Below are 18,024 nucleotides of genomic sequence, written 5' to 3' on the forward strand. Positions count from 1 at the left end.
TGTGCAAGTGTGCACGTTCTTGTTCAGTGTTAGAAAGAAGTGAAAATTCGTAAAAGGTTACAATTTTTCCCTATGGCACAAACAAACTATGGTTACATTTATCTCAGATATGTAAAAAAAAGATAGTATAAACTATTGAGAGGTTACTTGAAAATTATTTTAATGCAATTAATTATTAAAAAGATCAAGAGATTTGGTATGATTTCCAATGTGATAACTATCCACCAGAGACCAAATGATGTATATGTACATGTATGCAACTTTATTCAAACAACTCAAACTAGAAAACCAACGACCGGAGTTATGTACAATAAACGAAAAACAAATATAACAACCTGCAACCGACGACATCGTCTGAATTACAAGCCTCTGACTTGGGACAGGCACATACGGAATGTGGCAAGGTAGATATGTTTGCGACTGAAAGCTTATTCAAAGCAAATAACAACTAATTAATAAATCCTGACTCACAGAGTAAAACATCAATTAGTTAATGGATTGAGTGTAAAACCATTTAACAAAAATGAATTAATTGGTAATTATGTGAAACTAAAGATTGGAATTCTATTAAAATGACTCTGATGGAAAATAAACGCAAGGGGATTACGAAATATATCTTTATTACAAACAAGAGAAAATTGCAAAATGTCTTTAAAATAATTTTAAACTTACAAGTTTATAGCATCATATGTGTACGTTAAAAGGCTAACACAAGAATGTCGTATCGCCCAACATTTATCCTTAAGGAAAATGCCAGCGTATTTGAGTAGTTGTTGAAGAGTATAGACGTTTGAAATGAAATCTTAAATAGTCTTTCGGAAGTAAACATTCAGCGTTGTACTATCTTTTGGGAAAATTATTTTTTTTATGATTGTGAACAATGATTGTGTAATGATGTTGTACTAGATATTTGCAGACTTATACCAAGCAACAAATTTTGCTATACCATCTTTTAGTGCAACTTTAGGATAGTATCCAAGTAGTCCGCGTGCTTTACTTACATCAGCATATGTTTTAAATACGTCACCTTTAGACATTTCTTTGAAGTTTATGTTTGCTCTCTTACCTACTTCTTTTTCTATAGCATGAATAAATGTCATCAATTGCTGTGGCTGGCCACGTCCCAAATTTAAAATTTCGCAATCAAATGGAATATCTAAAGTATTTACAACTCCGTCAACTATGTCATCAATGTAAGTAAAATCACGTGACAAATCGCCATTATTAAAAACTGATATAGGATTGCCCTCAGATATATTTTTAGTAAATGAGTAATAAGCCATATCCGGTCTTCCCAAAGGTCCATAAACAGTAAAGAAACGTAGTCCTATTGATCTTAGTTTGTATATATTCCAGTATACACGAGCTAATAGTTCGTTCTCGCGTTTTGTTGCTGCATAAAGTGATGCCGGTAGATCAACACGATCACTCTCTGAAAAGGGAACTTTTGTATTTTGCCCATACACAGAGGATGATGAAGCATAAATTAAAGGAATGCTTCGTCTTTTTAATATCTCAAGCAATTCTACAAAACATTCTACATTTGATTTTACGTATGCCTGAGGATGCGATCGAGAATATCGAACACCAGCCTGAGCTGCCATGTGCACTACATGCGTGATAGCATAGTCTGTGATGATTTCAATCAATTTAACTCTATCACAGACGTCTACATGACGAACTAATCTAGACAGATTTGAACGTTTGTATTTTAAATTCACGTCATAATAGTGGTTGAAGTTATCTATTCCTATGACACTAACGTTATATTGTCGTAGCCTCGTTATGATATGATGTCCTATAAATCCTGCACCACCAGTTACTAGAACAGACTTTCTGGTCCTTGATAAAGAAACCTTAGTATAAGATTTGTCGCTAGATATATCTCTCATTATACATGTACCATATAAGATCAAAACCAAAATTATTCCACCAACTGCTTTTAAAAATTTTGAACGCATGATTTTTCGTTGTAAATTAGATTCAGTCATAATTTAACTATACATTTTGATGGCTTTACTTTGTCTTTTTGATAGTATTACACAAGAATCTTTCAGAAATGGTTCAACTTATATGAAGTGAAATATCAGCCTCACAAACGATATATATGTACGTGGTTTCCAAACGTAAGTGGAATTACGGCGCGAAGAGTGTAAATAGTAAACAAAAAAATGTAAGGACTATTATAGACAAAACAATCCAGCGCATATAAATTATGTTCTCCGATGTATGTTGTAATTAGAAATAAGCAGAAGTGTTATGATTTCGGATAAGACAAATATCCATCAAAAACCAAATAGCCTGGATGAATTCGTCGTACGGCCTTCCACAATGTCTGTAAGTACTCTGTAATGTATTTAGATATGAAATGTTTAAATGAAAAAAAAATGTTATTGATGAAATGAGTAAATACATATATATAAAACCCCAAAGAATTTTAAATTTCATTATTTATGAATGTTTTTTTCTTTTCTTTTATATAATGTAGTTGGTAGAATAAATTTAGAGAGCGGCTAGATATCTTTTCAAAGTTCTTATCACCATACCTTCTACAGTAAATAATGGCCTACAGGAATATTGAGATGAGTTATATTCAACCAACGATGTCAATCAGATATGTATTCTTGACAAATTTAAGATCTGCTCCAGAATCTTCACTATTTTGCATTCATTGGTAGAATCGGTAGAAAACATTAGTACTTTGAATAATTTAACATTTCATAAACATTTAGAAAATGGACATATCAATTTAAAGACCGTATTTGAAAAAACCCGTCACATTCAACGGACAAACAAATGTAACACAAACATAAATATATTAGGTAAAGTATGGAAAGCCACAGTGAACCCCCCGATTATTATTATTTTCCCCTTAGAAATACATGGATTTAAATAAATCTTCGGCTTTTAGAATCCCGCCGATTATTATCAATTCTAAAATCTTCGGCTTTTAAAAATTCCCCGCCGATTATTTTCAATGTCGAAATCTATTCATCCAATTTTTAGGAGGGGTATTTTCGGGACACACAACTTTTAACTAAAAAAAAACTGTTTGACAAGCTAATAATTTGTTTATAAAGGTATCCCACCTTTGCACATACAGAATAAGAATGATCGGTGCGTTCGAAGGTACATGTATGTCCACTTTACAATATCTAATTTTAAAAACAAACAAAATCTTCAAAAGAATATATAATTGCATTACCTGTTCTCAGAGACACCCAAACTGTTACAGCGTTGAAATACAATATTGTTATGAAAAAGTAAATGTATACATGAACGCATGCTGATTAATCGATTTAAATAATTCAATTCAATATTTTATTGCATATAAACTTTACAGTTTGTGACATATAACAAAACAAATCAATGACAGCTGTGTACAAAATTGAACATCGGTCAGTTTAATTGATGACATTGCATGCAACGCTCTGTATTACCAGTATGAGAGTTGGATTCAGGTCAATAAGACAGCAACCCAAATTCAATTATAGTTGAAACAAGTTGCTTTTAAAAAAGAAAAAAAGAAAACCAAAACGTGAACCCGAGAAAGCTGTTTGTACTAATGGTAGAGATGGTATAGAGAAATTGAAAGTCCAATTTACATGTGAGATGTGACTCTGTGGCATGTAAATTATAAAAAAAATATGTGTTTTGTTCTTGAGAGTAACGTTAACACACCAGCTTCATTAGGACCTCTTATATACTGACAACTAATTTGGTTTCATAAAACATCTCATATTTTAAGGATTTCCTGAAGTTACTTTAATCAATCTAAATTTTCTACAGGAAAAACTAAGTTTTGAAGAATATCTTGATTCAGATTTTTTATGAATACCTGAACATGCTCTCAAAAGAATCAATTCATATAAAAAGATATGTTTGGTTACAGTAAATAAACTTATCATGGATACCAGTTTAAAATTTTGCACGCCAGACGCGAGTTTCGTCTACAAAAGACTTATCAGTGACGCTCGAATCATAAATGTTAAAAAGCCAAAATAAAGTATGAAGTTGAAGAGCATTAAGGACTCGAAATTCCAAAAAGTTTTGCCAAATACACTAAGGCTAATGTATTCCTGGGGTAGAAAGTCCTTAGTTTGAAAGTTTATAAAAGGACAGTCACTAAAAAAAAAGAAAAGAGAAACAACTAGAGTTCAGAATACATTAATGATAATCATGCTTCAAAGTCACATGTCAAGCTCTTACTACTTTGATCTGAATTTAGATAAGAAATGCAAAAATTCACATTGCGCGAATAAAAAATAATATTCTTCATGCACATGGTTTTCTTGCGCAAGAAAAGGTAAATGGAAAGCATACGCACTGATATTCTGGATTAAAATATGCATTTGCGTCATCACGTATATTTATTCAAACTGCCAGCTATACAATTTTCAAAATCACACCACATTGCAAAGATTTAGATGCTATAAGGTTGAACTATTAAATACAAAAAAGAATTTAATTTAATTAACCTATATTCCTGATGGATATTTTTTTTATCAAATCAATATCTTCTTCAATGCAAACTTTCAATTTTATGAATATATTGCTATAAAAAATATAATACTTGGTTTCATAAAACATCTCATATTTTACGGATTTCCTGAAGTTACTTTAATCAATCTAAATTTTCTACAGGAAAAACTTAGTTTTGAAGAATATCTTGATTAAGAATTCTTATGAATATAAGAAGAGACTAGAACTTATAAACCATACTAAAACTAGTACTTGTATGATTGTCGTGGTTTTGGTGGAGTTCGTGTTGCTCAGTCTTTAGTTTTCTATGTTGTGTTTTGTGGACTGTTGTTTGTCTGTTTGTCTTTGTCTTTTTTTTTCTTTTTTTAGCCATGGCGTTGTCAGTTTATATTCGACTGATGAGTTTGAATTCATCCCTTTGGTATCTTTCGCCTCTCTTTGTAGAATATTAATGTTTTTGTGAGAAGTAAGGATTTAAAATCTTTGTGAATTTAAACCATGCAGCTATTTTTTATCACTCAATATAGTTAAAGTTTTAGATACTAATTTATTTGTGGGTATCCCTGATAATTGGTGCTCATATGTTGCATATGATTTTCATAAATGCAAATTATATCTTTAGAAAATTTAAAAAAATTGAACTTTAAAATTGATGAGAGTAAAAAAGGAAATTATTTTCGTTTACTGACAGCTAACCAAAAACTAATATTTCTTTTAATAATCTATTTAAAGTGTCATTTATACTTAAAGAGTAAATTTATCGATATCGATTGTGGCCCAATTAAACGCATGCACACTGCGGGTGCTGATAATAGTTGCGTATGGTATTCACTGTTAAAATCTTAGGGACATAATATAACATTATCAATTATTTCTATTAATGATAAATCAAGTTACAGTTTAAACTTAGTATTAATGAAATTAATTATTTTTTACAGAAATTTCGTTTTGTTTAATTATATTTCTGCTTTCCAACCAAAGATAATTATTTTTAACAGAAATATCGTTTTGTCAATTTTCTTCTTGCTTTCCGACATTTGCTCAGGCTGTGATGGAAATACAAAATATCACGTGGTAATTGTTCAGAAATATTCAGTTTATTCTGGGAGGCTTTTGTCAAAATGCACAATAGCACGTTGTATTAAATATACACGCACCAGGCGTACAGGGACCGTCTCAAAACTTAAATTATATAATTGCGTTATCATTATACTTGATATTTAATAAACATTCAAATCAAAACGCATAGACCCCTAATTATGTTTTGTCAAAAGGCAAATAGGTTGGAATATATAAACTATTTCTTTACTGCAATCTAATCTACATTTTTACTTTTGATCTACAAATAAACTTTGATTGTTGAAAGTATATACAATGTCACGTGGTACCCTATCATATGGATCAGAGGGACTGTATCAAAAACATAGATAATTACCTGTTTAAATGATCCAACATTTTCGAGTACAGAGTACTCAGTGGGTAATATTCTTAGTTCTTCATCTGTGTGACGTGATTCATGTACAAGAATTACGGACATTTCAAGGCGAGATAACTCGTGTTACTTTTCTATTCTAGTTCCCATCTTGTTCTCATCGTCTGGTGACCAGTAGATAAGAATAGATAACTCCCCTAAACGAACACCCCGCCAATAGATGTCACGTTGACGTTATGCCTATATAGGGTAATTTATGATATTAGCAGTTATACGATAATTTCGAACGCATTTGGATTTAAGAAAGAAACACTATACACAGATGAATGATGAAGAAATTGTCGATAGTAAAGAAATAATTAAAAAAAGAAAAGTTTTGCATTCCCTTTGATGTAGAAAGAATATTTTCTGTTAACGATGGTTCAAAAGAGATACGTTAACATGTTATTATATTTCCTATATTTATAATATATGTATATCTGTTGATCAATACTTTTTTTAATTTTTTTTTCTTAATCTAGTAAATTTTCTTATTGTATGAAATTTGTAACCCTGTTTATACTACACACGACCTTTTCGGAAGCCTTAAGATAGTCCAAATAATTTATCATCGGTGTTTCTGATTTTAACATGTTCAATAAAAGAAACCTTTTAAGGCCGCAGGCAAACTGATCTATCCCTGTATATTTCTTTTTAATACATCAGTTTCACATTTAACTGCGCATGTCTAACCTAATTAGCCAAACTGTGAAATCATGCGATAATTCCCGAGAATTCATCGACTGGGGGCTTACGGTTGATGTAAGCAGTGACCATACAGACCTGGAAAAACAATCACCTGATTAAGTGTTTGCGTTTATATGTACACGAGCATCATTTGAATCAAAATATATATTGACGAGACAACTTTATTAACAATGACACATTAAAAGATTTTTAAACGGACTACTGTTGTGTTGTAGGTTTTAGTAATAGACGATCTAATATGCCGCCTGACTTTGTACCTTTAATTGTCCCGAAGAAATGCTTGGATTCCCGCTGAAGTTGTTCACTTAGCGGGAAGAATAAATTAGAAAAATAAGCGGAGGTCACTTCATATCAATATATTAGGTCACTAATAAATTAAGAAGTCAATTAACACCTTATCCATGTGGAATCCTAGTTTTACCTTGTACAATCTCACCAGGTGACAATAGATAATAACGTACCCTTTTCTTCATACAGTTGCTGAAAAGGGGACGACCATTTGATATTCTGACGGAAGCCAGAAGGATTTTTTCGGATTGAATATTCATCGTCATCTGTTTTGCTACCTGGGAATATTATACTGTCAACCACGATTTAATGTCCCAGTTGCTACGCATTCTATTATATTTTTTTTTTGGCTGCGCGAAAATTTATTTAACTTTTGTTCACAATTATTTCCTGCATTTTGTGATGCAGATTTTTCTTTTTCATCTTGCCGTGGGCAAAATTATTTATTTTCAGCTCTTACTAGGACAGGATATTCAATTTGTCTAAAATCCCCCCCCCCCCTCCCCGAAAATCAAATGGTCATCCCCTAATATAGATGTTAAAAATGTAAACCCCATTTCTGTATAAGATACATGTACCTAATTTACACTGAGATATTACGGTTAATGCAACTAGATATATTTTAATGATTTAGGAGGGGGCCATCAGGCAATTTGATCTTACTTTATGGTAAAGCAGGATATTAAATTACTGATAATGATATCTTATTGTAAATTCTTTCATTATTAATCAGAATAAGTAAACAGATACTTTTTACATAACAAGGATTTTACTAGTACTACGTCCGAAGGATATGTCCACATTTTCTAATTATGAAACCAAATACATGTTCTAAAGAATATATAATTGAATTACTAGTACCTGTTCTTAGAGACACTCAAAATGTTAGAGCGTTGAAATATTATACAATATGTTATGAGGAAGTATCTAATGCGAATGCCTTTCTACACGTTTAAAATCCCTGTACATGTACAATACATAATAGCTATACGTTCGCCGTGAAAAACATACAGTGTACTCAGTGGTATCATCTGTTTACCTGCCTCTAGCACACACCAAGAGAGAGAGAGAGAGAGAGAGAGAGAGAGATGTGTATTATCGGTATTTATTATTGTGTTGCCAAATATAAGAATAAATTGGATAGCCCCCTGTCACGTATGATATCGTTAATTATCGCGGGATTTAAACTAAAACGCGCATATGATTTCGAGATCAGGGTTGATAAGTCGCTTATGTGAAACTGGTTTATTGAGTTAGATGAAAATCCAATATACAAATCCTTTCAACATCAAGCAGGCTTGAGTATAATCTAGATTATGTTTTATATAAAAAAAATAGCATTTAACTATTCAACGTGATTCTGGAAAAGGATAGACAATTTATGAATATGACGAAGACATAATCTTTCAATCAGTTTAATTGAAGTGTGGAGCTGGCATGTCAGTTATTGCTAGTAGTCCTTTGTTAATTTATCATGTATCATTGTCATTTTGCTTAGTGTCTTTTGTTATCTATTCTGACATCGGACTCGGACTTCTTTTAAACCGAGTTTTACTGTGGGTACTGCTGTGTTTTGTTTATTCTACCATGGAAGTATTATATTGACAATATAATACTTCCATGATTCTACATAGGCTAGAGGTATAGAGGGAGGGTTGAAATCTCATAAAACATATAAATAAAAGCTACAGAAAGGCAATATCATAAATATGACAAGATGAACATTACTGTCAATTTTAGATTTTATTTGATATGGGTAGGTCACATGTATTCCATATTGACATTGTATAAGCCAGATGTATACTCCATGCTGAAATTCATTTGATCTAGGTAACACGTAAAATCATTAACACCTGTGGATTAAATTGTAATATGTTCCTGTCCTCTAGGAACATAAAATTTACATAATTCACTACCCTTAATTAGACATAGATATCAGTAAATAAAACCGCAGACTTTCTCCTTAAACTTGGGGGCTTATTGTTTTACCCCTGTCCGCCCGTCCGTCCCATTATGGGTATTAAGTTAGTAATTTAAATCCTTCTACAGTTTGAATGCTAGAAAGTTTTTACGTCAATTGCTGGCTGGTTTAGTGGTTTGTACATATATTGAAGGTGTGCATGTGGTCAGGGTTTAATATTTGCTCTTTTGGGAGATAGTTGAAATTATTTTAAAATAACACTTTGCATCTGCGGGGGCATCATTTGTGTCTCCCAGACACAATAGAATATCAGATAAAGTTCTACATTGTCTTTGTTATGATACAGTTACTTCAGAGTGAAGTGCGGGGCATCACTTTGTCTAGTTAATTTTATAATTATTTTTTTGTTGTAGTTAATCTTATTTGAAAATATTCGTTCATATTTCAGCCGTATCTCAATTTTTTTTTCACTTTATAAAATTAGTTTATATGTGTTACCCTATATTCTTATGTGTAGAATACTCTTAAACATAAGAATAGAGGGCAACATATATAAATTATTATTGTTTAATCGCATTGATAAGAGTTTGAACACTTTAGACAAGGTAAAAAAGTTGATGTGAAAAGACTATTTTCAAACTATAAATTAACTGCAAAAAATTAAAAAGGGGGTCTCCCAACAAGCTCTTGTGCATGGACTACTATGTATTCAATATAATACTTCAATGATAAGATAAAATAGTAACATATGGTATTGAATAGTGATACAGCACCGGAAAGGATGTGCCGTGGCACCGTGGGACGCTTATACAATATACTATGTAAATATTGACACATTCGTGTTTATATGTTAGCTGAGATCGATAATTATATGGGTCTTTTCTTAAAAAGCACTTCGATGTTTTTCGTCATTTGTATAATTAAACGACATTTTATGAATATACTAAACAAGGATTTGTATAGTACTATACAAATCCTTGTACTAAACAATAAGATTAATGTATGAAGGAGAACATAAAGATAGCATATCCTAACAATGATTTTGATGCTATGATATCTTACTATATACATTCAAAATACTTGCATTTACTTCTTTGATCATTTCTTATAATGATAAGAATAATATTCCCTATACCTTTTCATTATACAAATCTTGTATAAGATTTTGTATGTTTTGAATAACATTAAAAATTGCACGTTGTCATCTTTTCTATTTCAATTTAGTTTTTTCAGATTTCGTAGACATTTTTTTTTCAATAATACAATCATGCAATTGTGTATTCAAATATTTGATAATAATAATATAATTCCTCAAATCAAAATAAGATTAATTAGACAGAGCCTTTAAAAAAAAACAGAAAAAAAAACTTTTTGCATATTTTTCTTCAAGATGTCAACAAAACCACACTACTTTTAAAATTTTGATGTTTAAAGAACTCTTTGGTATAATAGAAATTAATATATTGTTTAAAACCTAACTAGATATTTAAAATGATGGATGTAATTAGAAAAGAAGTTCACATCATAAAAATGAGAATTCAACTAAATAACAAGACCAATTTGTCTTTGAATACGGTCAATCTTAGTTGAATGAATATACGTCGTATTCATAAATATTGAAGTTTCACTTTCAAATGCTTCGGGACAACAGTAAACATTATTTTAAAATGACATTCTTATACCATTTGATAGGAAAATTATTTGCCAATACTGTATAATTTGTTAATTTGATTTACAATAAAAAATGAATTTAATATGATTTTTTTATAAAATATGCATACCTCGTAATTTAACATATCTCAAACAAAAGAGAACCCGACGTTCAACATGATAGGGACAACAGTAAATATCAAGATAAAGTGGATTTTATTACACCATTTCAAAGCTACAAAAATGGTGAGATCTCTATAATTTATTAATTTTATATGAGATTTAAAAAATAGACATAGTATTCGTTTATTTAGCTAGTGGTCATAATTCCCCATAGACAATAACGTTAAAAATTTTCAATGATTACGGCTCTCTGTGTGGTAGCTGATAAAGCCATCCAGCTGAACTGTCCGCAATTCTTGTGTATGACGTCTGTTATACACTTATCCGGGAATTACATTTAGCCCGATAATTTACTCTTACGATATACTCTTATCCTGGAAATTTCATTTTTATCAAAAAAATATACCTTCAAGTATTAACAAGCGGTTCTATTATTTGAGATCGTAAGTTATATTGATGAATTGTATTTTTTATGCATTTACTATTAATTTAGTTACAAATTCATTTAAGTAATACCGAAATAAGAATCATAGCTGCCGAGATCTAAAATGATGTCTCCCATGTATCTGTTACCCCTTAGAAAACTTGAAATAGGAACCAGCTCTAGTTCGCGCTATTTCCGAAGTCCGTTATCAAGATGAAGTTTTCAACAATATTGATGTTGTTTAACTTTTTATTATTTCTTCTGATGGAAAATGTCAGCACTCACAGAAATGAAAAAGTAAAGGTATGTATTAATTATTTGTGGCTTTTTTTTAATTGATAAAAAGCTTGTACATACAATTTTAATCATCATAGTGCAAGTAATATGCCGAAATCTTTTTAACATATAAAATTCTTTCATGTCAAAACAATTAAATCCAAATGATTAAGAGATAAACAAGAAACATATTTTTTAAATTTATACCGCTCCAACCATAATCCAACTTACCCTATTTGATTATATTGACATGTTCTCAAATACCGAAAATACAGAAAATATAGTGTGAGGGTTCAAGAAAAAACTTTAAGGTTTGTCGAGGAAGAAAAATTCGTAAGATATCTTAAGTTTAGATAGGTAATTTTTCTAAACCTCATAACTGATTTAATCTATGATTTTGAACATCAAACTCTTACATTTATATGACAATGGGACGATAATTTTATTTTGCGAGGGTGTAAAAGGGGGAGGATTAAAATTTTTGTAACTTAAAACTTCATTCTTTGTGGATAAGAGAATAGGTGTGCATACTTTTGTAACAAATCTAACACAGGTGATCCCACAATACCTTATACTCTATATTTCAATTTTGCCGGTGATTAAACATTTGTAGTAATTATTCAATCGGAAAGTACAGCATCAAATACTGTACAGCAACACAAACATTATCACAAATCAAATTTAAATATTACTGATCCGACAGAAATAAAAAAATATCATATTTTTTTGTTTTTGTTCTGGGATTTTATAATACTATTTAGAGGGTACACCGTTATACATATAATACATAAAAAAAGAGCGGATCGATTGGTTTGAGCGTGCTCGTATTTAAATGAAATTCTGATAAGCTCATACTAGTATATTATTTATTTTTTTCCCTTCTCAATAACTCTACAATATGAGTTTACAAACACGACCGATTAATTTTACTTAAAAAAGTGTTTTCTCATTTAAATGGATATTTTGATATATATGGACCTTCGTATTTTCCTGGAATAAAATTCAAATAATTTAATTGATTTTTTTATACACTAACAGTGTATACAAAAAAATCTTGAGCTATACTCTAAAGGTACCACCGCTCTAAGCCCTCTTTGTTTGTTTTAATGTATCGAAATAAGCAGTATATGCAACTGAACCAACCATTTCAAAATTAATAAATCTGTCAACATTCAGTCATTACCGTCTCCTCGGATTGGAAGATATTACTGACGCTGTAATAATTTAAGTTCTTTGATTGGTTGGGACAATTAAAACCTAGTAAATGTCTTTTAATCTTTTAAAATAGATGGTCGGATCTGAACTCTTTAATTTAGTAAACAGATTTGCCTGGTTATCAATCATGCATATCGGTACAGCACAGGGGCGTGTTTTTTTTGTTCTTCGGTAGTGAGCCAGAAGATGTCCATTTCTGTTTTTTTGCATTGGGAAGATCTCCTGGCTCTCTTCTACCTCTTCCTTTTAAATAGGTGGGGCGTGTTTTATTGGTCTCTTCTGTACATCTCCAGAATGTCTTCTGGTGAAGAGTCCAAAAAAATGAATCTGGACCTCTTCTGGAGATATTCTGTAGAAGAAGCAATTAAACAAAAATTAAATTTGCCGTCGAATATAGTAGAATTTGGATAACATAAACGAAGTTTACGATGATTTATTAGAAAACTTAGTTACGTCAGTTCATTCGGTAGACATGACTTTAATAGTGTTCTCTGTTTTGGCATTGATGTAATTATATAATAAGTGAAAAGACAAAGAAAATTGTTGGAAAAAATCGCTGTGCATACGTGAAATTTTTTCTTTATGCTTTTCTAACTTAATTTTAATAAACAAATCCGGCTTAAAGCTCAGACCATTACATTTTTTGGAATAATCTTAATTATACAAGAATTTGTCAATGTTTGTCTGGTATATGATCGAAAAGGACATTTTGTCTATAAGCATTGTATATAAAAGATATCGCAGAGTTCTCAAAATCTTTATACCCTGTTGGTCCTTGAAGAAAAATCTACTGGTCCTAACTATTACTTCTATATCAAAATACCAAAAATGTGCCGGTCCTTGCAATATTTCGATGGTTAAAACCTTCGGACCACCACTTTTTGAGAACCTTAATTGTATATGTTTTTAAGGTACTAGTATACAAGGTTATTGCGTTTCTCAGACTGCTTAACACTAAATCCGTTGGGTGTGTACTGATTGATACTCTTATTTCGGTGCTTTACGTTTATCCTCTTACTGTTAGTTGTTTTTGTGTCTCGTACCGATTTTTTTTAGTTAATCCCATTGCAACTGACTTTTACAGTTTGTTCTTATGTTGTACTGTTACACCACTGTCCCAGTTTAGAGGAGGGTTGAGCGCTCATAAACATGTTGAACCCTGCCACATTCTCCCAAGTCAGGAGCCTGAAGTTCAGTGGTGGTTGTTGGTTCATATCTGTCAACTCATATTTGATTTTTTTTAAAAGGGTTTTGATATATATAGTAAGGCCGTTTTTTTTTTTCATTTTAATATTTGAAATGAATTTTTTCACATTTTTCATGTCGGGGCTTTATATAGCTGACTAAACGGTATGGGTTTTTGTCATTGTTGAAGGCCGTGCGGTTGGTTATAATTGCTGACACTACTTCATTTGAACTCCGGTTGATAGTTGCCTAATTGCAATCATGCCACATCTCCTTACTAGTTTTGATATTCTATACCTGACTTTTTTCTGAACATGTATGAAATATAAGTCACTGAAAGTTAAAAATAAGTAACCAACAATCAATCAATTTAAACCCGTGTTAAATAAGGGGAAAACCATTTGATTTTTTAGGGAGGGGGCAGGAGGATTTTGAATATGAATACGGTGGCCTGGTAAGAGCTGGAAAAAAAGGCATGCTTAGCGACAGATTAAAAATTTAAAATGATTAAAAAAAAACCGCAAAAAATCCTCCTGTCCAATTCCCCTTCCTAGAATATTAAAGAGTCGTCCCCTTACTATTATTGTCCACGTAGTTTTTATATTTATCCAGCTTATTGTCCCTATAGGAATGTCCTACTAAGGTTGCCATACCATAAAAACGTTTATCACACAACTCACATTCTATTATATCTGCATTTATAAATTTATTAATGTCATTTAGATTAAGCGACGCCATCTTTGTTATGTGCCTCTACCGTCTAAACTACCTATATAAAAAGAAGAGGTAGAAGAGAGCCAGAAGATCTTCCCAATGTAAAAAAATAGAAATGAACCTCTTCTGGCTCACTACCGAAGAACAAAAAAACACGCCCGTGGTTAAGACGGCAGAGGAACATAGCAAACATGGCATCGCTAAGTCTAAATGACATTAATAAATATGAATGCAACGGCGTTTTACGTTTCCGCAAATTGGCATTACTTTTCCGGGAAAAAAAGATGACGTTTCCGCAAAAAAAAGTCTACGTTTTCGGAAATAAATACCTTACTTTTCCGAGAAAATAGTAACGATTCCGGAAAAAATAAATTATTACTTTTTCGAGAAAATAAGTAAGGAGTACCTTATCTGGACCCCTGCTGTTGTTTCAATCTTATCTACACAAACTTCGTTTGTGTCGAAGTATCAATCAGCGGGTGACCAGTTAAAGGAATACCTTGAACTTTGTCCTAAATGAAACCTGCAACAACTGATTGTAGCAGCATGAAATATTTGTAACAGCAGTATGCATTGCACATTCAAAGTCAATATGATCTACCTCGGACTGGAGAGTTCGTCTTCGGGAAGTGCACACATCAATAAGCAGATCCCACATTTTGATAAAAGTGGAAGTAGCGCAAACACAAGAGGAATGTAGTTACCATTTTACACCCATGTATTGAATAATTAACTGTGCCATCTATGAAAATATTAGTTATTTCATTGCATAGACGATCATAGACATTTCAAGTTGGTGAAACATAAAAATATAACAATTCCAACATCATCATCTTTCACTAAGGTGAAACTTTCATTTTTTTTATATCTAGTATATTGTAGATATAGGATCAGAACCTTTTTTGTTACTATATATATATAAAAATATTAATTTTCGCGAACCATTTAGGTCACGGAAATTCCATTTTTTGCCATCAGTAAGGAGAGTTGTACAAATAATGTGAATACACAGAACCCCGATCCAATTCATCTTTGGCTAAAAATATTTATCATTTTCTGTTTTATATCTCCTAACATCATTCCATTTTCCTCTAATTTCGATTAAAATATGCCAAAACCTGCAGTAAAAATAGATGTATGCCCCAAATAAACATTCCCCGATTGGTTGAACTACTATGGCGTCGATGTAAAGCAACGAAAGCCTCGATGTAAAGCAACGCAAGCCTCGATGTAAAGCACACGCTTCCCAAGAGTAAGGAGAGTTGTACAAATAATGTGAATTCACAGACCCCCGATCCAACTTATCTTTTGCTAAAAGTGTTCATCATTGTCTGTTCTGTATCTACCAACAACATTCCATTTTTCTATAATCCCGATTTAAACATGTCGAAACCTGCAGTAAAAATAGATGTATGCCCCAAGTAAACATTCCCCGATTGGTTGAAAAGCTGTGGCCTCGTATAAAAATATGAAATAAATAATTTATCTAACATATATTCAAATATTAATAATTTACCACCAGGTAAATTTCCGGAAAAGTAATAAATACAATTTCTGGAAACGTATACTTTAAGTTTCCAGAAACGTAGTATTGGAACTTTGAAAAATTAGCGGAAATGCAATACGCCCGAATGCAACTATAATAGAATGTAAGCTTTGTGATAAACGTTTTTATGGTATGACAGCCTTAGTAGGACATCTCTGTAGTGACGATAATTAAGCTGGATAAATATAAGAACTACACGGACAATATTAGTAAGGGGGCGATTATTTGATATTCTGGGGAGGGGAGGGACAGGACGATTTTTTGCGGATTTATTATTCATTTTAATCTATCGCTAATCATGTTTTTTTCAGCTCTTACCAGGCCACTATATTCATATGTAAAATCCTCCTGTCCCCCACCCCACCCCCCAAAAAAAATATCAAATGGTTTTCCCCTCATTTAACACAAGTTTAACATGTTTAAATTGATGCATTGTTGGTGGCTTATTTTTAACGTCCAGTGACAAATATGTCATGCATGTTCAGGAAAACACGAGTTTAGAAGTCAGGTATATAATATAAAAAAGCCTTTAAAGGAGATGTGGTATGATTGCCAATGAGGCAACTATCTACCGGAGTTCAAATGAATGGATGTAAGCAATTATATTCAACAGTACGGTTTTCAACAATGACAAAAACCCATACCATAAAGTCGGCTATAAAAGTCCTCGACATGAAAAATGATAAACAATTCAAACGAAAATTCTAACGGCCTAATTATATATAACAAATCAATTTACAAAAAATCAAATATGAGTCGACAGATATAAAACCAACGACAACCACTGAACTCCTGACTTGGGACAGACACATAAAGAATATGGCAGGGTTAAACATGTTTGTGAGCGCAAGACACAAAAACAAACTGTAAAAATCAGTTGCAATTAGATTAACTCAAAAGATCGGTACGAGACTCAAAAAACAACTAATATTAAGACAATAGACACAAAGCACCGAAATAGAAGTATTTGCAGCTAATGAAAGTTTGTTCAAAGCTAATTACAACTAACACTGAAATAAATCTCCCAGATTAAAGTATCAATCAGTACACAAGCAACGAATTTAGTCATAAACAGTCTGAGAAACACCATGACCTTGTATACCTTGTATTTATGTACGTGTTTATACAATTAAGGTTTTCGAAAAGTGGTGGTCCGAAGGTTTTGCCCATCGAAACTTTGCAATAGAAATAAGTTAGGACCAGCAGAATTTCTTCAAGGACCACCAGGGAAAATGATTTTGAGAACTCTGCGATCTCTTTGCTTTATACAAAAATAATCCAGTTTGGTCACTTTAAAAAAATGGATAGACAAGATGTCCTTTTCGATCATATGCCAGACAAACATTGACAAATTCTTGTACAGTTTAAGATTATTCCTGAAAGTCAAATGGTCGGGGCTTTAAGCCGGATTTTTTTAGCAAAATTGAGTTAGGACAGCATAAAGAAAAACAATGTCACGAACACAGCGATTTCTTCCAAACCATTTTTCTTTGTTTTTACACGTATTGTATAATTGCATCAATGCCAAAACAGAGCACACTATATTACAGTCATGTCTATCGTATCGGAACTAACGTATCTTAATTTTCTAAAGAATCATCGTAAACTTCATTTATGTCATCCAACATAAAAAAAAATCAGCTATTTTCGACGGCAAATTGAATTTTTATTTTACTGCTTCGTCTACAGAATATCTCCAGAAGAGGTCCAGATTCATTTTTTTTTTGGACTCTTCACCAGAAGACATTCTGGAGATGTACAGAAGAGACCAATAAAACACGCCCAAGGTAACACTTATCTATAATAGCCGAATCTCCTGAAGATTTGTAAACACACACGTGATTATTTCAATCCAGTCGCTCACTGTTACGTACATTTTATACGTGAAAACATAAGAAAACTTTTAGGAAAATGTTTTTTTCTTAGGTTAAATTTATTTATACTCAGTAAGATAATCTAAAGGCAACACAAACATTTTAAAACGGAGATATCAAATAATTTCTTTTCGATAAATATTAATT

The 18,024-nt window shown here is 31.8% G+C and overlaps 1 protein-coding gene across 3 annotated transcripts in view; it reads right to left on the minus strand.

The window, feature by feature from the left end:
* Positions 1 to 603: 603 nt before the first annotated feature.
* Positions 604 to 18,024, minus strand: part of LOC127712522 (uncharacterized) — a 35,265-nt gene continuing 17,844 nt past the window's right edge. For 2 of the 3 annotated variants that reach the window (XM_052219008.1, XM_052219007.1), the window contains exon 2: positions 604 to 2,346. In XM_052219008.1, coding sequence (XP_052074968.1) covers positions 903 to 1,991 — 1,089 coding nt within the window. In that variant the 5' untranslated portion in view covers positions 1,992 to 2,346 and the 3' untranslated portion in view covers positions 604 to 902. Of the gene's footprint in view, positions 2,347 to 3,205; positions 3,245 to 18,024 lie in introns of those variants that run through there. The other variant, XM_052219009.1, reaches the window with a different exon arrangement.

This window comes from Mytilus californianus, unplaced genomic scaffold (genome assembly GCF_021869535.1).
Source record: "Mytilus californianus isolate M0D057914Y unplaced genomic scaffold, xbMytCali1.0.p SCAF_8, whole genome shotgun sequence".
Classification (NCBI taxonomy): Eukaryota; Metazoa; Mollusca; class Bivalvia; order Mytilida; family Mytilidae; genus Mytilus; species Mytilus californianus.